The sequence below is a fragment of the Epinephelus fuscoguttatus genome, linkage group LG6 (assembly GCF_011397635.1).
Source record: "Epinephelus fuscoguttatus linkage group LG6, E.fuscoguttatus.final_Chr_v1".
Taxonomy (NCBI): domain Eukaryota; kingdom Metazoa; phylum Chordata; class Actinopteri; order Perciformes; family Serranidae; genus Epinephelus; species Epinephelus fuscoguttatus.
The window spans coordinates 7,528,653-7,550,191 of NC_064757.1; the positions used below are offsets into that span (position 1 = coordinate 7,528,653).

At 40.8% G+C, this 21,539-nt stretch overlaps 1 protein-coding gene across 1 annotated transcript in view; it reads right to left on the reverse strand.

The window, feature by feature from the left end:
• npdc1b (neural proliferation, differentiation and control, 1b) overlaps positions 1–17,822 on the reverse strand; it is a 40,243-nt gene extending 22,421 nt beyond the window's left edge. Inside the window, exon 1 of the mRNA XM_049579916.1 lies at positions 17,426–17,822. Coding sequence (XP_049435873.1) covers positions 17,426–17,495 — 70 coding nt within the window. The 5' untranslated portion in view covers positions 17,496–17,822. The remainder of the gene's footprint in view (positions 1–17,425) is intronic.
• Positions 17,823–21,539: the final 3,717 nt, after the last annotated feature.

The window sequence follows — 21,539 nt, forward strand, 5'->3', positions numbered from 1 at the left end:
GGCAGGCCAAAGCAGTTTAAATAGGGCCCTCACGATGAGATTCGCCAATTGGTTGCATGGAATGGAATCATGTGATCTATCAGCTGACTCCCTTTCATCACCTGATACCACTCTCATGTCTGTACAGTAGCCTAAATATGAAGCTACCGCAAGCAGCCAGTTAGCTTAGTTTAGCACAACCGAATTTTCAAAAACTGTCAAAAGAAAATGCAAATGTATGTGCTTTTCCATTTACTACTGTCATGTGAATGCTGGGTGTTGGTTCGTCAAGGTAAGCAGCAGGTGGTGCTAATTCTCCAATCAGATGTCTATAATATAAAAGAAGAGGGTGCAACAAGATGACATAATTTAAAGAGCAGCAGTCCAACCCCAAACAAAGGAAACAACTATGTATAATAAAGGAGAGCACACTGAACATTGGAAATACAGTTTTGAACAACAAATATTACAACTATGCAGCGAACAACAGCTCATCATGACTGTATGTCATATTTTATTTGTTTAATCTCTTTTCCCAGTCCCATTTACCTTTTTCCACATCCCCCAGGTGTAAAAACTTGTGAAATGTGATATTGAGAGATTTTTTTGAATTTTCACTGTTTTTTAAGCACAAATTGGACAGAGCCAGACTAGCTGTTTCTATTTTTTACAGTCTTTGTGCTATGCAAAGCAAAGCAAATGTAAACTTTAGCACTTAGGCTGTAGCTTTATACTTCACATAAAAAATGGGAGTGGTATCAATCTTTATATCTAACATTCAACAAGAACACAAACAAGGGTTATAGTTGGTTGAACATTGTACTACTGTAATTGAAACTTGAAATCATTTTTTTTTTAACGGAAGTATATGTAAAACGTCTCCTCTTTGAAAATAACTAAAAATTAAGGGAAGATTCTCCATCCAGTTGCATTTTTTTTTAATCAATATCACAGATAAGTAAATACACATAGTATTATAACCGTCAACTTTTACATCACGGTACACCTTACAACCGGAATATTGCTGCAACCCCAGACCCAAAACAATATATTGTATTAAATACCTCAGCCTGATCAAATAAACAAATATAGGATTACATCATGATTTTGTAAGTCTGTCGTTACCACTAAAATTGGAACAATATACAGGCAGTAGTAACACTGTTCAATTAATTCAAAGCCACACACAGAGACTCTGACATCTTCCTGTGTATTAAAACAGACAATCTGCTCAGAACTCTGACAGATATCCTTCATCCCAGTACACTTGGGAAGCTGTAAAAAGCAAAGTCACATCAGAGGGGTTCATAATTTTACATGATATATTTGTTATGCATCCAATTTTAAATTTCAGCTGTCAGTACCAAATGCTGATTGACATGGATAAGGACTCAGTGGTTAATGTTATTACTGTCATGCTGATGTAGGTGAGACACATGGCTTCACAGGCCACACACATTAGCACAGAAGCATTACTAACTAAGTAATTAATCAACCTATGGGTGTCTTTAAAAGCTTTTTGGGCACCTCTCCCAGTATCAGAAACACAAACCTGTTTTCTGCCCATGTGTATCCTGAAAACTGCTACAAATATCACTGCAAAATCAACGCTGGAAAACTTATTCTTGAGTGACACAAAAGTCATAGCAGTCTTTTCAAAAGTGAGTAAAAATTGTGTATTTAAAAGGTCGGAGATGATAGCGAAGCTTTGTTATCAGATGTCTCAAAGAAAAAGGCAGCTTTGAAAATGTCAGTGCAATTTGAGAACAGATGAGAGTGGGCAGCCTGACCTCGTCTAGACTGCCGCTGTGATAGGCCTATATGGCAGTGTATGGGTAGGGAAGGATGTCCCCGGAGGGTTTATGGGTTAGCAGGTGAATGCAGAGCTAAGACAAATGTCAGACAGGCTACAGGATAAACAGATCAGGGAAAGCCCAGTGAAGAAAGGGACACTCAAGATTTAAGGCCAATAGTATGTGAAGACAGTACATAGTTTAGCACCTTCATGTTTAGTAATGCCCCCTTTACTTTGCTGCACTAATACTACACAGCAGACAAGACAAAGACAAAGAAGTACGGAGAGACAAACTTTTGCTATTGTGGATCCAAACTGTGGATTGACCTGCTAACATCTAACATGCAACCTCTGTAAATGCCTTTACAGGAATAGTTCAACATTTTGGGCAATGCACCCATTTCTGTTCTTTCCCAAGGAGAGATGAGAAAACTGTTATCAGTTTCATGTCTTGTGAGTCAAGTGCAGTGATGGAGTCAGGAGGTGGTTAGCCTAGCTTTGCATTAGGGCGGGAACCGGGGGGGAGACAATGCCCAACGTGAAAAAAACCCCACCTACCATGTGATTCCAACTTGTCACTCCTCTAAAACTACAAAATATCTATTTTCTATTTCCATTTTCTGAACTATTAATTGTTGAGATTTAGAGACAGGCATATTGGTGGGGATAGTTTTCAACATTAGACAGAATACTGCCATTCTTCCCCTCTTCCAGTCTTTATATTAAGTTAGGCTAACCTCACCACAGCTAGAGCCAGGGTATGGTTCGCTCTGCTTTATGCTAAGCTAGGCTAACAGTATCCTGACTCCCTCTCCACACTTACAAGAAAGCTACAACCAAGGTCAGGTCTGACTATGGGTGGTGCTAACTTTGCATGTGACACAGATCATGCTCTGGCTTTTGTTTGATATCTCATGTCGGCAAAAAATGCTGCACATTTCTGATCCCTTGTTAGTGCCGTAAGCTCCAAAACTCTATAAGGAAAATAGGATTGAATGGTTGAATATTTGTCTTGAACAGCCAATTACATACATACATACATACACACACACACATACACACACACGCATATGTTTATATAAATGTATTAATATGTCAGGTGCTTAACAAATAGCAAGGTTGCCAGAATAAAATGTTGGCATTGTACCTTTCTGCAAACCATAGATAGATATGCTATGCATAGGTATACTGCACTCATATGTTTGATATGTGTCATATCGATATTTCTACAAATGACACAGTTCAGACTAGGGCTGTAGACTCCTGGTCGATTATTTGGTCGATATGCTCTTGTCCGACCAAAATTCTCATTGGTCGAATAATCGCTGTGTTACTTTCATAAGGAGAAAAGTGCTACATCAATAGCTTTCAAGGATTAATCCATTATTTCCTGCAGTGGGAGGGACATGCTAAGTTACCTGTGAAAATGGGGCTGTTTTCAAAACACCCCCTTTGTTTACACAACGTTGAACTCGCCCACCTTCATGCTCAGCGTCGCGGTGACGCAGACCTCCTGTCTGTTTCTGTATACTGACACCATTTCCCTCAGTGGAAACGAAGCTTGTATTCACTTGTATATCAGATAAAAAAAAACAATAAATTGTGAAGACAGTAAAGCCTCCACTAAAATAGCATTGTAAGTCTTGTGTGTGATTTATCCTTCAGGGATTTATACTTTGGGATTTATCCTGGCTTCATATGAGGAGAGGAAATCTCTGCTTGTTGCTAGGCTAATTTACACAATGTAAAATGCCATAGGCTGGCACTAACAATGTTAGCATGTTGTATTTGTTTGGAAAACGTGTTTAGTGTGACAATTGTTTTGTCAGTGAATGTTGTGAGCTGTAATGGAGACAAATTGAGTGCCCTTACCTTTGTTAAATGTTGCTGTTGTCCCTGGATTTATGTGAGACAAGGGAAAAATCACTAGCTGCTAGGCTAATTTATACAATGTAAAATGCCATAGACTTGTGCTAACAACATTAGCATGTTGTATTGTTGGGGAAAATGTGTCCAGATAAAGACAAGTGTTTGTTAAAGCTGCGAGTTATAGTGAAGCCAATTTACGTACTTGTGTTTGGAATTGTCTCTATTAAGTCATATTTAATGTGTGTTTTGAATCAACTAAACTTTACAGCACTTAACACAGTCCTCCACCGCCGACTAGCGTTTTGGAGGTGTAACTGCAGAGTGACACAGACACACCACCGCCGAAGTAAAAATAACGTGCAGATTTTTTTTTTTCCCCACAACTAATCGATTAGTTGAAGATTATGTATGACTTTAGTCGACCAAGATTTTCTTCGGTTGACTACAGCCCTAGTTCAGATAATGTGTTTACGAGCTGAGTTCCTCATCATAGGGTTTCCAGCTGTGGTTGTTATGACAAAATTGGGTACTTTTTTTAATGATACATAGGGACACTTCCAGCTTTGGTTGTTATGACAAAACTGGATATTTTTTTTACTTTACAAAGGGACATTTCTAGACATCTGTGTTGTGGCAAAACCAGGTATTTTTTAACAACTCATTTCCATCCATGTTTGTGGTGACCAAATCAGGTATTTTAAATGATGTGTTGGGACATTTCCAGCTGTGGTTGTGGTGAGCAAACCAGGTATTTTAATCAAAAATATAAACTTTTCCTAACCCTAACCACGTTAACCACAGCATTGTCACAACATACAATTGAAAACTAAAACGTAAAGAAGTGTTAAGTTTCAACAAATCCACCACATGTAAAGCAACAAATTTAAAATATGAAATGAACAAATGTCCATGGTTTGTAGAAACGTACAAAGCCAACATCTATTTTAGATATTGATACAAAAGATATTCATGGTATCATTACATAAACTAGTGCCGTATTTTCCGCACTATAAGGCGCACCTAAAAGCCTTTAATTTTCTCAAAAACCGACAGTGCACCTTATAATCCGATGTGCCTTATATATGGATCAATATTGGTTAATTATGGCTACCGTAGTAACAGCGGTAAAAACGGTAAAGGGGAATTCCAGTCCCACACCACTTGTGTGTGTATAAAGACCCCAAAATGGCACCTTTCAAGAGACACGCTTACGACGGAGTTGTCAGAACGTTGGTTTGTATTCTATTAATAAAGTTTGACTGACTGACTTATCTGACTGTTTTGTTGACATTCCCTTTAGCGCAGCTCCATCTAGTGGATGCATAACGCAACCCCAGCCACTACAGTAGTTTCTATTCTATGCGCCTTATAATGCGGTGCGCCCTATATATGAAAACAGTTTTAAAATAGGCCATTCATTGGAGGTGCGCCTTATAATCCGATGTGCCTTATAGTGCGGAAAATACGGTAATATACAATTGTCTTTAATCAGCAATCAACCGAGAGCAAACAACCAGCTATGATCATAATCTTCCCATCCTTGTTACATCACTTTAATAGTTTGATGTGTACAATTAATTTAAGCACAAAAATAGTGTCAGTTCTAAAGGTGAAAGAAATGTGGTCACTTGGGTTTATCCTCCATTATACATCTACAGTACTCTTACTGAGAATCATTGCTGCATCTGTTTTCCCACAGGAAGTATCTATTGCACTTGTTGTTTTGGTGTGACAGAGCATCCATTCACTTCTCACAGTCTTTTCTTAGTTACCACAAGACATCTGAGTCCAACGCCAGTGTACAGAGAAGAATAAAAGCTGCACTGTGGATGGGAAAAATAATGACACTCAGCTATCAATATTAACCCCTTTAGCTTCCTTGTCAGAATCACTCTCGTCTCTGCTACAGGAACCTAGACACTGGTTGCTATGACAACTGCCATGGTAACGAAGGAGTTGTGACATCATCGGGGGGTGAGTCACTGCACAGATGCACAAGTCAAGGATGGAAGGTTTGTTTCAGAATGGTGTGTCACATAGGAAAAGGCAGGGAGGACAGATGGATAGCAAAAATGTAAAGGACCGCTATTATGAATTATTTCCTTTTAAAATGTCAAAGATAACTTAAATTCTAAACACTGAAAATATCTGAAGTGCAAATTTCCATGGAGTTCTGCAAGACTGTAACTCTTCTATGCAGCATACTAACTTCTCATTTGCAGAATGCAAAGCTCTCCAGCTTTCACAGCGATTTAGTTGTTTTTTTTAATTTGAAATATTTTCAAAGTAACGCATATTTTTGCACAATTAAATGACTGTAATATTTAGTACTTTTCACTACTTACTAATTTGCAACAGTAATGTGCGTGCATGTGTTTATGTAATGGCCCTTGCTGCGGTATGATTAATGCCAACTGAAGCAGCTGTCAAACTATACACCTCATTCATACACACAATGACCTGCCCTTGGAGACTACAACAGCAGTGGGTAATCTATGCAAAGTTTTACAACTGGATGATGGAGAGCAGAGTACACTGGGACAATACGCTGCCCTGTTCCTCTCAGCCACAGCAGACCACAGGGAAACCGTGAGTCTCAAATGAAGGAGCTACATTCAGTTATATACAAAGACAAAATTAGAGCTGGGACATTTACAGAAGTGGCCAAAAATATTGGTAGAATTGACCATTTGCCAAGCTGCAGACCACTGCTTGTAATCAACAAACAATAAAACCAGCTGTGTTTAAGCCAGTCATTGCTGTGTTTCCAGCAGCTTTTTGGGCTCCAGATGTGGATGTTTTGTAGCGACCTGCTGGTGGGATAGTGCTACGAAAAGTGGTTACTTTTTAGCAAGACATCGCTGCTTTTCCATTTACATCAGGTATTTTAACCCAATACATGATCCTTTTCTAACCGTAACCAAGTGGTTTTTGTGTCTAAATCTAACCACATGGAAACCACATCATTTTTGAAATGTGAAATTTCTGCTATAAAAATATGTGCAAATGTGGTTTGCAGAAACACACAATTTTTTCAACTTATTTATTTGGTGACTGTGTTATTTGGTTTGCTGTGTGTTTTAATTTGTTTTACAGGTGTTTTCAATCACTCATGCTGCCACTTAAAAGGAGAACATTAATCATTCTACTATTTTGTACCACTGCTACACCTTTTCTACCAATTTAGCCCTGGTTCTTTATCTAGTTTTGTTCAGGACTCCTGAAACCTTGGTGATATCTAGTGGACCAGCTCTTATCTGAATCACTGTAATCAAGGATATGTCATCAATGAAGGTCAATGGACAATGTACAACTGAAGAAAACACTAGTAGCAATATGTTACACTACATGGGCTACCTGCAAACTTTTGTTCTGTCATTATAGATATTTGTTTGATCCAAAAACTAGTATGGACCATCTATCAATGAGTCCACTGAATGCTCTCTATTCCAATGATTTCCCAGTTAACATCCTTATCATTGCCTTCTTAATCCTGCCATTGCCCTGTAGAATAAGACACGCCCACTGATGTTGTCACAGTTTGCACTTCAGGTTAAAAAAAAAAGCGTGCTGTTTGTGGTTCCAGTTGAGAACCTACTTTTCAAGTTTTGCACTATTTTACATTGGTCTGAATGTTCTGAAAGAAATTAGGTGTGGAAATGGAAGCAGTTCCCATATCAGTGGAAAAAGGTTATCAGTTCATCACATCAAACAGGGAAAACAGAAGAAAAAGCAGAGAGTGGTCTGAACAGATTATAAAAAAAGGTAGTAGCCCAGCATGGTCAACATAAAGGTTAGAAGAGCATCTCAACAGAGCTTGATGTTCCTCTGACCCCTGTTGCAAATATTTTTGAGAAGTTTAAGGCTCACACAACTGTAGCCAACATCTCTTTACGTGATCGCAAGAGGAAAATTGGCCGAAAATTGAACAGAGGGATTGCATGAATGGTTGCGCAAGTACCAAGGAAAACTTGTTAGCAGCTCCAAGCTGATCTTCAAGTTCAAGGTACAATAGTTTTTAAGTCGCACCATCAATTGCTGTCTAAATGAAAATGGGCTCCATGGTAGAGGACCCAGGCAGAACCTGCTTCTAAGGGCTCATTTTTGCTCAATGTTGGATATGTATACCGATAGGAATAGAGCCTTCTGTCCATACTCTGTGTTCACTTCAGCCTTATTTGTGCATGTTTTCTTGAAGCTTATGGATACGGACGAAATGGAGCAGTACCACCAGAGAAAAGTGTAAAGTGCATAGAGCATGTATTATATTAGACTATTTGTACTCCTGTCAGCAGCACTGATGTTCAGTCTGTGAGCACTAGTGACAGTCCCACAGTGTTGAATATTCTTCTGAAGTCAGTTTCCTAGCAACATATTGTCCTGTGTTGACCAAAGACAAGGAAAAAAATGTTTGCTCTCTCTCTTTTCTCTTTCACTTCATATCAAGGCTTTTCTGAATGATGATGTGTCCTTAAAGGCTCTGAATCAAATATGATATTAAAGCTGTCACTCAAAGTGAGAGCTCTACAGGCATGCTGTGTTTCCAGCTTCTCTCAATACTTCAGTGTAAAAAAATAATCACTAATACTGCTTTAAATTCATGTCTGGATTTAAAGTTGATTCTCCTCACTAGTTGAATTAGCTTGCTAACATTAGCACCGACTCTCTTGTTATATATGTATCTCCATTCATGCTATTTCATGACCTGCTGTGTCGTCACAGTTCCTGCACACTCAGTGCTGTGCATATCATAGAATGGAGGGGTTCTCAGTCGTGTCTTTCTTGCATTGGTCCATTTGCAGTGAAAGCAAATGACCAGACTATCAAAACAAATGTTTTGTTATCCACCAGCATTTTGCCCACTGGCAACTTTGGTGCACTTTTTTTATTTAAGTGGCAGCTGGATGGGGTAGATCGCAAGAAAGCTGAATGTTTCTGGTAAAGACCATCACTGTTGGGTATATTTTATATCATTTCCAATAAATATCATGACATAAAACGTATTTTCTCTTTTACAAAGTAATGTTACAAACTAAGGAAGATAAGAAGAAGGCTACTCACCCATGTTTTATAAGTGGTTACAAATCCAGCCTCATCTCCAGTGCACAGCTGATGTTTGCATGGTTTGTTTCCATGATGTAAAAGAAATACATATTTTATCAATTCAGTGTGGAAAGAGAGCTCCCGTATTACGTAATGCCACAGAATAGTTGGATGCTCATTTGCCACAGGGACATGTCAATATGTTTCACTCAGGAGCAGCTGCTGAATCAAGCGCAACAACTAGTGGTTAAATTCGAAATACCAGTCTGGTGTTTGGCTAATGTCAAACTGGTTTGACAGTTTTTACACCGGCCCAACCCAACTTCTACTGAGACAGTCAGTAATTTATGTATTATTATTAATCATATTTATATTATAATTCTTACTGTTATTACTGTTGTTGTCTCTCTTTCTCCATTGCTCTCTCTTTCAACCCAACCAGTTGAGGCAAATGGTTGCCCACCCAGACCCTGGTTCTGCTCAAGATTTCTACAAGGTTTCTCTTCTAAAGGGGAGTTTTTCCTCGCTGGCATTTAACTTAGGTGGTGAATTTCCACCATAAATAAAATTGACTTGGCTTGACTTGAACAACTGCATCATGATATTTAATGCTGCCACAGTAGTCTTCAATGAGGAACCCAGTCAGGGGCATGGTCCTGTGTTGTCATTGGCAGGTGAACTTACCGATGGCCAGATGGAGAACTCGCAGCCATGTTGTCAAAGTAGCACGGGGCTTAGTGTCAGTCACAGGCTTATGGCTAACCTCATGGGATGAGAGAGGATCACTGTTAGGTGGGACATGTGCAAAGAAAGATAGAGAGTCACACTGCTCAGTAGAGGTGTGCTAATAATGCTATTCCACTTCCCAGGAGCACAGTGGACTGGGTATGAAGAACAGCTGCTTTTTAGAAGTCCCGATTTACTATATAAAAACTATAGAGACGGATGAAGGGTTTAAAAAAACAAAACAAAACAAAAACAATGAAATAACAATAGTTTGGGAATACCTATATAAATATATAAATCTGCCAGTAATCATCAAAATAACCAGAAAAAAATCTAGGTGGAAATGTTTTTTATTTTTTAACCTATTTTTCCTCAAAGTCAGTGGTTCAATTTGAGAACCAAGCAAAGGAGTTTAGTATCCAGGGGTCTTGTTCACGAGTGAGGGAAAAATGTGTGTGTGTGAGATGGATAGTCCTGGTGAAGAGAGAGCTAAGCTGGAAGACAAAGCTCTAGATTTACTGGTTGTTGTACTTCCCAACTCTCACCTATAGTCATGAGCTTTGGATAGTGGATGAAAGACTGAGATCATGGATACAAGCAGCCAAAATGAGTTTCCTCTAGAGGGTAGCTGGGCTCAACCTTAAAGATAGAGTGAGGAGCTTGGATATTTGGAGGGACCTTGGAGTAAAGCTGCCGCTCCTTTGTGTTGAAAGAGGCCAGTTGAGTTGGTTCGGGCATCTGATCAGGATGCCTCCTGGGTGCCTAATGTTAGAGGTTTTCTGAGTATGTCTGGTGTAGGAGGCCCAGGGACAGACCCAGAACACAATGGAGGGATTCTATATCTCTTCTGGCCTGGAAACACCTCAGGACTCCCCTGGAGGATCTGGAAAGCGTAGCTGGGGAGAGGGATGTCTGGAGTATTTTGCTCAGCCTGCTGCCCCCACGACCCAGCCTCGAATAAGTGGATGAAAAATGTTGGATAGATGGACATTATAATGGAATAAACAGAGCTTGTCTGAATTCTCTCCAGAGAGGTGGCTTCTCCTGACTTCTCTGAACACTGGCTCACTTGGTGATGCTGTAGGGTGGTGGAAAGAGATATTGTCTGGCCAATTCAGCAAGTCTCCCCTCATTTCTCATCCACCTCTCCAAGGTTTTTCGCTTTTGTTTCGCTTCACGCATGTCAAATTCTTTCTTTCTCATAAAAATTCTCCCATAAAAAAGATGCTTCTTATAATTCCAGAACCTGGCTGATAATCACGACACCCTTAAGTTTTCTTCAGTACTGAAGTAATCCAGTGATCATCCATGGGTACATTAGAAACAGGAACTAATAATAGCTCCTTCAAAATACTTAAACATACATAAAAGTTGTAAACCACAGCGTAACTCACTGTAGCCACAGCAACATTATACTTCCCAGGTGCAGCTGTCTCGACTTTGTCTGATGGGAGGCCAACAGACAATAGATTCGCACTGAACTGTGACTCCCAAACCTGGGTATGAACCAAATCGTGTCTTCTGTGTACCGCTACACCTCTAGGGGCCAACACTGTCAGACTTTGAAGGCTAACCACGTACTGATTCCAACTTTGTACTTTGAACACAGACATGAGATTGATATCAAACTTCTTGTCTCACTCTCCAAACAGGAAGCAAATAAGAGTACTTCCCAAAAAGTTACTTCAACTGTTCTCCTACTCTGCATGAGGCGTATTTATATTTACACAGCATTTTTAAATAAATTGATAACTCCTGGACATAATTTGATAACATAAATAGAGTAATAAACTGATTCTATTGTCTCTGAAATTGTTTTATTACAGGCTGATGCTAAGCAGGACTGAACTGAATAATGATTATTATTCACATCAGTAAATTAGTAGCGATGCAGGGGTACTTTAGGTAGATTTATTGTATTTAATCATTTCTAGGACTTCTACTGATCCAATACAACAAATGCAACTAAAGCAGAAATATACAGACTGTGAGAGACATAAAACATCTGTCCTTCCCTGCACTTTGGTTTAAAATGTACAGTCAGCAAAGAGCCTAATTATCAAACTGACACATTTGAAATGATTTACAATTCTCCTCCATGCAGGGCCAAGAATGTGTACACATACATGGACTCAGTTTTTCTCATAGCTCTCAATGTACTTGCATGGAAACAGAAATAACAGCTGGCAACAAAGATAACAAAGCTGAACAAATAAAGGTAACGAGTAGACAGGACTATTATGTACACACAAGTATTTTGAAAAAAAAGAAGAAAAAAGAAAAAGAAAAATCTATATGTATATGGCAGGCAGCCCAGCTATTGGAGCTACTCTGGAGAAGGTCCATCTCGAGCAGAGCGCGGCCAAACGTTACAGTGGAAAAGCCTACTAGTCTTGTTGGCGTCCTGAATAAGACTGATGACTGTTGTGTTGCCTACAAACCTCAGGAGATTAACAGACGGGTCTCCTGAGGTGCAGTCTTTGTGTTGAGGGAGAAGAGCTATGGGGAGAACACACATCCCTAGGAGGCAACAGGGCTGACTGTCTGGGTGCTTAAAGGGTTAAATAAAAACTTAGAATTGACCACATAACATAAAGCCAAGAGACAGAGGGGCTTTCATAAGTTTTGATAGGTTTTTAGGAGTTTCACCTCTGAAAAAAACATTAACAGACAATCTTTAATTTAAAAATGAAATTTATTCTAACATACATATTAAGGAGTACCTGTCATGCCAAAACATTTCACTCAAAACTACAAATCTAACCCTATTCATGTCAGGGATTCTTCAACATCAGTAGGATGCATCCTCTTGTGACCATAAATGGCACAACTTCATGGTAATAATTCAATAATTGTTAAGATATTTCAGTTTGGACCAAAGCGGTCAACTGAGAGAAGAAAATGACATTTCCATCCTAAGAGCTGCACTGCTAGCGTGGCTTAAAAAGCAAAGCAGACCTTTTCTAGATGTCACTCAGAATTACTCTAAAAGCTTTACTGCTACTTTGACACATCAGCTGATTCTGCGGACAAGCTAGTTTACACAACCAAGGTGTTGAGCACATTGTCAGAGCATCTCTTCATAGCCACAAGTCATAAATGATTTTTTTTTTTAAATTTAGCGATAGGTCGTCCCCATCAATGACAAGGCCCTTTGTTAAGCAAAGCCTCATCTAGTTGAACCTATGCAGAGGAGCAGTACAAAGCATCCAGGAGACTGACTCTACAGCAGCAGTGGCCTCCTTCACACAACACAAGTTCTAATCAGGTTAGGTGTGGTTTAATATCCTGAGTGGAAGCCTGGTTTCAGCTCATCAGGGACCACAGCACAGCCAGAGGCCCAAACCTCCACCTCTCAAACCCCTAACTGCATTAAATGTATCTGGGGAAAAAAAAGCTTGTTCCTTTGACCAATGTTCAGGACTCATGTTCGAGACTTTCCCATTGACCAGTGAGGAACTAATACGGAATATCCAAACTGAATATGCTGTTTCCGTGATCCGTATTATATTTAAAATATTCTCATATTCAGAATAATGGTGGGATATTAGTGTACATGTCAATGTCCATTGTGTCATTGTTGGTTTTGGTCTTTTCATGGGATTTGTTGAAAAATACAGTGACACCATCCCCATTCTTTAAGGGGTCAAAAGCCAAAAAGGCTGGGGAACACTGATGTACTGTATGCAGTGTTTAATATGAACATGGATTAAGTATGATCCTCAGATAGCCTCCAAAAACCAAGAGGTCTCGACCCCAAAGTGGGAAACCGTCACAATAAAAGCTGTAAGAGCTAATGCTAGACTACTGTTGGAATTCCTGAGTACAACCACTCCCACATTAGCCCAGCAAAGTAGGTCAATGGCAAACCTATAGGACAAAATTCAAAGGATTCTAAATCTTGCCTGACAGGCAGATGAGGAGAATTCATCAAGGTGTGTGTGAAGCATCATAATAGGAGCACCTCTGCACTGAACGAGAAGACAGGAAAGAGAGCATGGGGCCAGCACACACTCACAGATGTGTGTTTCCAATCTTAGAGTCCAGGACTGAGTCACCAGCAGAGTGTTGACCAGACTGGTCTTTTATAAAATATCACATATTATCCCCGAAATGTTTCTGTCTCTGAAGTAGGGTTCAGCAATATACCAGTTTCAAGATATACTATGATATAAAAGTTGACGGTTATCATACCATGTACATTTGCTTATCACTATAACTGACACTTTGCTAAGTCCTGCCGCTGTATGTAGACTGGTCAATCATAACGTAGTATTGGGCCATCTCAGACCAGGGATTGACAACTGAATGTATACACATGCTGCTTTTGCTTTTTAATGATTACATTGAAAAAAAGACCGACCCTGTTGGGAAGGAAGGGACCAATGAAGGGAAGCAGGGAAGCTCTGCTGATATTCAACCAGCTGTGTGTCATCGCATTGTGCGCAGATGAACTTTGTTTGACTTCCCCCAGAGATCCCAGCTCGTCTGGCGGTGCAGGTCTGGGTGCTGGTGGGGGCACAGACGGCAAAGCCAAACACTGTTCATCTGCACACACTGTGATGCCACACAGCTGGTTCAATATCAGCAAAGTTTCCCTTTATATTCATTGTCCTCTGTCGTGATCACAATTGATGTGGTGGTTCACTTTTACACTGTGATAGTTCGGCTTTAGCTTCCAACTATCTTTGTCTTTATAACCTGTTTTTGCAGCTGAGTCAGTTTGAAATCCTGGATATATTCTTCAAGTGCATTTTGTAGAGCCCTCTGTCTGCTTCTCTCTGAAATCACTATTTAATGTTTCCAAAAATATGATCATATTTCTTCAGGGAGTGCAGTTAGTTTGAGCGTGGGCTCCATGCTTATTTCGACAGTTTGATGGACCATCACAAAGGGGCGGGGCTTAGAGAAAGGTCAATTACTGCCTTGCGGTTGTATGCCTCTGCAAACCAGTGAGCTTGCACTTACATTTCACATCAACATCTGTGAAAGTGTGGATGCTTCACACAGCTGTTCCCAGCAGCACAGACAATCCATACAATCAGCACAGTTTCAAGGTGAACACCCAAGATTAGTGTCACCAATTCACTATCTGAAGGTATTCTTGAGATATCGTGTTAACAAAAATGAGACAGACATGGTCACAGTGCCCTTGACCCTTGACAACCAAAAACTAATTAGTTGATTGTTGAGTCCAAGTGCCAAATTCCCTCAAGCTGGTTTTACAATACAATACAAATTATATACGTAGTATTAATTTCATGTGGGATGGGACATTGTATTTCACAGCTTTGCCTGTCAGTTAAATATCAGGATGTGTCACCATGCATTAAAGAATGCAATTATCCCTATTTCAATGAAGACTCATATCACGATGCGATGATGTTACAGCGTTGCTCATTTTCATGCCGAATAAAATAACAGAGAGGTTTGTGTGAATCTCAGAATAAACCATGACATTACACGTTCGGCCAGGTCAGTGACAGAGAGCTCTTCAGCCCTGACAGCAGGAATGTGTTTCTGAGGACAACCAGACCAGAGCAAACACCTCTGCTATGATAACTGAAGCTGTCACACCACAGCATACCCACTGACACGCCCTGAAAACATCTTGTTCCATCCATTTCTCTGAAAATGAATCATCTATTTCCCACCTCACAGCCTAATGTGATTTCTGCTGTAGCATCTCCCAGCCCGATGCAACAGCACGCGTCACTGGGTGGCACCAAGCTATGATTAATCATGACTGCACTGACACACTGGCACTACAACTTTGAAACACGATTTAAAACTAATTTTTTTAAAATTACTGGTAAATCTATATCATAAAAAACTCAAGTATGTCCTACCAACTGACTTTAACATTCTGTATTTTAATCAATCTTTTATCATCATAGTAAATGTTCTATAAGGACGTTTCCATGGTGTTTTTGGCTGTAATATATATAAAAGGGATCACAATAACTGCAGCATCACTGTAGTCCCTTTTGAACAAGGTAAACACTATTTGCTAGAAGTTTCAAGACAGTAAATTAAGGTTTGCTGTGGGTCTGAATGTAAATATACAGCCCAGTTGCTAGAAGAAAATGCTGGCTTAGTACGTTTCTATAAACCACAAATATGTAACATTGTACTGTATGTGTCACATGTATCATATCAACGTTTCTAAAGTGACGTAGTATATGAGCTGACTTTGTCATTGGGAGCTCTTTTTCCAGCAGCTTTTTCTGCCCCAAAGCATCTGTGTTTTTACCTACCTGTCACTGTTGCTCCAGCTGGGCTGGTGGTACAAAAAGCGGTTATTGTTTACTAGATATCACTGTTTTACCAGCAGGGATTCTGATCTTTTCCTCACTAGAACCAACTGGTTTTAGTGCCTAAACCTACCCACACACTGACCCCAGTGTTGTTGAGATGTTTCCAAATATCCAAAACACGTACAACTATAACATAACCGAAGTTTGTAGCAGCATAGAGTGCCAACATTTTTGCTGGCGACTGGATTGAAATATAATGCAACTCATCCTCACAGTCAGACCTTAATCTTCTTTAAATAATGTCCTATAATGTACTCTTCAATATTAGGAATACTTGGCTACAAAACTAATCATTACTTTTACATGAATTCATCTAGAGCTGAAATGATTAATTGATTAGTCATTAAGTAAAAACATTATAAAACAGAACAAGCAACTTAAAGGCATGGGCTACAGGAATGTGTATTCTGAAACAACACTTATTCTCATATCAGGATATAATTACATCAATAACATCCTCAGCCCTAGGCCAACTCCAGTCACAGTACAGCAATCTATGAGAGAATATCGCCTATAGGGACCTGGGGGGCAAGGGCTCTTTCCCTATTTACGGCCCCCTTGGTCAGACCACACCCATCTTCGGACTCTGCCTTCATTTTGACTCAACTGCAGCTGTGAAGTTTTGTGACTGCATCTTGCACAGTTGTGACACTATCACAATGACAAACTCTGTTCACAGATAGACGGACAGACAGACAGACAAAGACACAGATGTATTAACACCTACCAAAATACTCTAAACGCCTTCCATTGCTAAGACTGCTGTCACCAGGACCACATTTTGCCATGATGACACACAGACAGACTCACAAAATGAAAACAATACCAGCCATCACAACATTGTTGCAGCTGCTAAAAATACAGAAAGGCATCTCTTCCTATTAGTGAACAGCAGCCCAGTTCAGTGTGTATGAAAACAGACGTACACCACTCTTCACACAGCTCAAAAATAAACTCACTTTCAACATTAATTCATCCCTGTTATTTACACTAAATGTACATGCGACAAGTTTAACACTCCCCATCCTTTGTTAAAAAAAAAATCAAATAAATCTGTTAGTGCTGCAACTAATTATTATTTTACAATCAATAAACCTGCTGAGTCTTTTCTCAGTTAAATCAAATGAAACTGCTTAACTGTTTGGCCTACAGGCTGCAAATATGGCACATATTTTGGTTTCTGCCTGAATATTATACATTCATAAAGGTCTTTAAAAAAGGAGCTACAACCTCCATGAACATTTTTAGATTCCTAAGGCAAAAACTGTGGCTGAGAGTGGCCCAATTAACCAACTGATGAAGCAAGCTAATCAGCCATGATAAGGTCATCATTAAATAGCCATACCATACACAGACTAACCCCACTGAAATATACTGTATAACCACTGGAGATCATCAATACCACTAAATATCAATAGGTCATATTAGTGCCACTGAAGGCTCCTTGGTGAATACAGAAATACAGTCTGTACCACAGATCATGAATGAGCTCCCCTGCCTAAGGCCACCATCAGCTGTTGATGGAGGACCACGTAAACACCAAGTTCCGACAGCAACATCACATGATACCGTGCATATAAGAAAGGGTTAAAGGGTGATGCGCGTCAGGCCCATCGCAGCTTCACAACACCTGCCTGTGTATGAATGTATGAATGTATGAATGAATGGCTGGCAGCAGGTAGCAGCAGCTCCTTACCTGTCAGGCAGCTGCTCAGCGCCAACAGGGCCGCAAACACCGCAGCCTGGTCGAGCAGCGGGACCCGCATCCTGGGCACAGCTCCGACGGCTGACAGGGGACACGGAGACCTACCGACTGAGGAGCAGGAGGAGGAAGAGGAGGCGGCGGCGGAGGAGAGTCGGTGTTGATCATTCCCCCATCACTCCCTGGTGCTGAGGGAGGAGAGGACTCAGGAAAACGAAAAAAGGGACGACAACATAGAAAAACCAAAAGAATTTAGGACACTAAGCAGGTGGCCGTGTTCACCCGGACTATCAAGTGTGTTTGCCGCAGGGTGTCTGCTCTCCACCGCGGGTTGCCAACATGGATGCACACCGCTTACTGGCCGACTGATTGTGGTTTCTTCTGTTGAGCTGTGGCAAGAGGCACGTAGTGTGACGTCAGCACGCTGCACCCCCTCCGTGCTGCCCTCGGTTGCTGCTAAAGATGACACCACTGCGTAGTTAAGCTATTAAAATGTAACCTGACTAATTCCGTCTTAGGCACAAAAGACCAGACCCTAAATGTTCCTTTCATAAAGCATATTGTATAATGTAGTTTTGCAGTGGGTTTCAGTTCAGAGGAAATATGCACCAGCCACAGTGCACTGACAATCACACTATATTTTAAAGGTATCATATTATGTATCAGGTCCATACTTGTATTTTGGGTTCCTACTACAACATGTGTAGCCTACATGCTTTAATGCTGAGAAAAAACACATTACATTTCTCACACTGTCTGCCTGAATATAGCTGTAATCACCCTCTGTCTAAAACAGCCGTTTTCTCTTTACAGGGGGTTTCACTGAAATTACTTCCTGTCAGCTGGCCCATTTAGAATATTACTGTTTTGAACGATCTGCATAGTATACTTGTGACATCACAAATCCCCCAGGGACTTCCGCTCAAAGGGAACTCATTCAGCAACTCCTCTGGCAGCAGCACAATATATCTCCCTCTCCTCTCTTGCCATGGCACACTGGAGTCGGTGTCGTCAAGTGATTTTGTCATAAACCTTTGATAATGTAAACCTATGTGACGCTTGTGGTCGACAAAAAACTACATATATGTGTATGTGCAATAGTTATTGTATCATAACAGCCTGTCACAGGTTACAGCATTGACATTGACATTGTCAAGAATATCGTTATGGCAAAAAAATGCTCTGAAATACTGTGATTTTATTTTAGGGCCATATGTTGAATGAGGGCCTGACGTCCTCTAGTGGGACCTGTGCTCACAGCCCAGCACCGTACAGCTTGGCAGGTCTGCCATTGGCACCCTGTTCTCTTCACAGATAAGAGCAGATTCATACTGGGCACATGTGACAGGCATCAAAGGGTCTGGAGACAGCGTGCTAAATGTTTTACTGCCTGTAACATCATCCAGCAAGAAAGATCGCTTCGGCGGTGGGTCAGTGATGGTCTGGGGAGGCATATCCATGGAGGGTCACACAGATCTCCATGTCAGAGTAAGCGATACCCTGACTGCTGTTAGGTACTGGGATGAAATCCTCAGAGCGACTGTCAGTCCTTATGCTGGTGCAGTGGGCCCTGGGTTCCTCCTGGTGCAGGACAATGCCCGGCCTCATGTGGTCAGAGTATGTAGGCAGCTCCTGGATGACAAAGGCATTGATGCCATTGATTGGCCCGCTCATTACCCTGACCTAAATCCAATTAAGCATCTATGGGACGTTATGTATTGGTGCATCCGACGCCGCCAAGTACCACCACAGACCATCCCGGAGCTCACTGATGCCCTGATCCAGGTCTGAGATCCCCCAGGACACCATCCGCTGACTCATCAGGAGCATGCCCAGACATTGCTGGGACACAGGGGCCATACACACTAGGCTACTGAGTCACATTATGAATTGATAAAATTCATGCAAGTTGGATCAGCCAGTGGTTTCAGTTTTTTTACTTTGATGTTTTTTACTTTGATTTTGAATCCAGCCCTCAGTGAATTAATGATTTTGGTTTCCACTGACTTTTGTTGCGTCATTTTGTTCTCAACAAATTACACAGTGTACATCAGTAAAGATTTTCAACTTGAATAATTTGTTCATCAAGATTTGATGTGTGATTAAAGTGTTCCCTAAATTTTTTGAGCAGTGTATTATATTAGTCTAATGACCTCAGGGGCAATTTCTTTCTTCATGAGTGCTTTTTGCTTCATTTTTTTCATAGTATAAGTAGGCCATACTTTAGCACACCATTTTAATGGGTAAAGCTAAAACCTCTCATGGATAATGTTTTGGTGCTCTCTGGTGGCTGTATTATGTGAGTACTTCAGAACTAATACACAGAGAACAGGCACGGTTTCTTGATACATTCTTTACAGTCCCACGTTTATCCGCCTGAGTGTGGATGGTATAGTTCCTCTAGACCTGCTCTATTTGCATGATTGAAGCATAAGTGTCCAAGTATGTTTTAGGGGCCTTCAACATTAACACTTGAGACCAGGCTTTCAAGGAGTGTAGAATTATGGGGTTGTTCCCATTAATACTCACCAGCTACTTTATTAGGTATACAGTACTGGGTTGGGCACCCTTTTGTCTTCAGACCTGTCTTAATGCTTTGTGGTTAGATTAAACAAGGTGCTGGAAACATTCCTCAGAGATTTTGGTCCATATTGACATGACAGCATTGCGCAGTTGCTGCAGATTTGTCGGCTGCACATCCATGATGCAAGCGTCCCATTCCACCACATCCCAGTGGTGCTCTATTAGATTGAGATATTGATGACCGTGGAGGCCACTGGAGTACAGTGAACTCACTGTCATGTTCCAAGAAACCAGTTTGAGATGATTTGAGCTTTGTGAAACTCAAATCATCCCATGGCACGTTATCCTGCTGGAAGTAGTCATCAGAAGATGGGTAGATTGTCATAAAGGGACGGACACGGTCAGCAACAATACTCAGGTAGGCTGTGGTGTTTAAACAATGCTCAGTTGGTACTAAGGGGCCCAAAGTGTGCCAAGAAAATATCCCACACACCATTACACAACCACCAGCAGCCTGAACCCGTGATAGAAGGCAGAATGGATCCATGCTTTCATGTTTACACCAAATTCTGACCCTACCATCTGAATGTCGCAGCAGAAATTGAGACTCATCAGACCAGGCAACGTTTTTCCAATCTTCTATTGTCCAGTTCTGGTGAACCCGTAGCTCACAGGAGTGGCACCTGGTGTGGTCTTCCGCTGCTGTAGCCATCTCCTTCAAGGTTTGATGTGTTGTTGGTTCAGAGATGGTTTTCTGTATACCTTGGCTGTTAACGAGTGGTTATTTGAGTTACTTTTGCCTTTCATCTTGACCCAGTCTGGCCATTCTTCTCTGACCTCTGGCATCAACAAGGACTTTTTGCCCAGAGAACTGCCACTCACAGGGTATGTCTCTTTGTCAGACCAGCCTCTGTAAACCCTAGAGATGGTTGTGCGTAAAAAAACAACAACAAAAAAAAAACACAGCAGATCAGCCCATCTGGCACCAACAACCATGCCATGTTAAAAGTCACATAAATCACCTTTCTTCCCCATTCTGGTGCTTCGTTTGTACTATAGCAGGTTGTCTTGACCATGTCTACATGTCTTAATGCATGGAGTTGCTGCTACAGCTGTTAAGCTATTTGAATTGACAAGCAGTTGAACAGGTGTACCTGTGAGTACATGTCTTTTTTAACATTTGTTGGGCTGTTAAGGAGCGCTGGGAGACAGGAATGCTTGCAAGAAAGATGTTCAATCTGTAGCCATGAAGGCATTTCTTCCTGGTTATTGTCAGGAGGGCAGCCATGCTAGAAAGAAAAAAAATATTTAAATGGACAGCTAGATAAATTTTAACTGGGGGAGACCAAATCCACCTTCACTCTACCTTTACTTAAATGCTTCCTAGAAAGTCTTGGTACTTCACCAGGCCAGGTCCAGCTTCTTGAAGCACAATTAGGGGACGCTTACTGGAAGTGATTTGACCACCTCAAAGTTAACTAGGTGATTACAGCCCATATGTGTGTATGTGAGAGTGATTGTGGGCAGGATAGGCTTTGTAAAAGCAAAGAACTGTAACAGAAAAGAACACCTACTACCCCTCTAA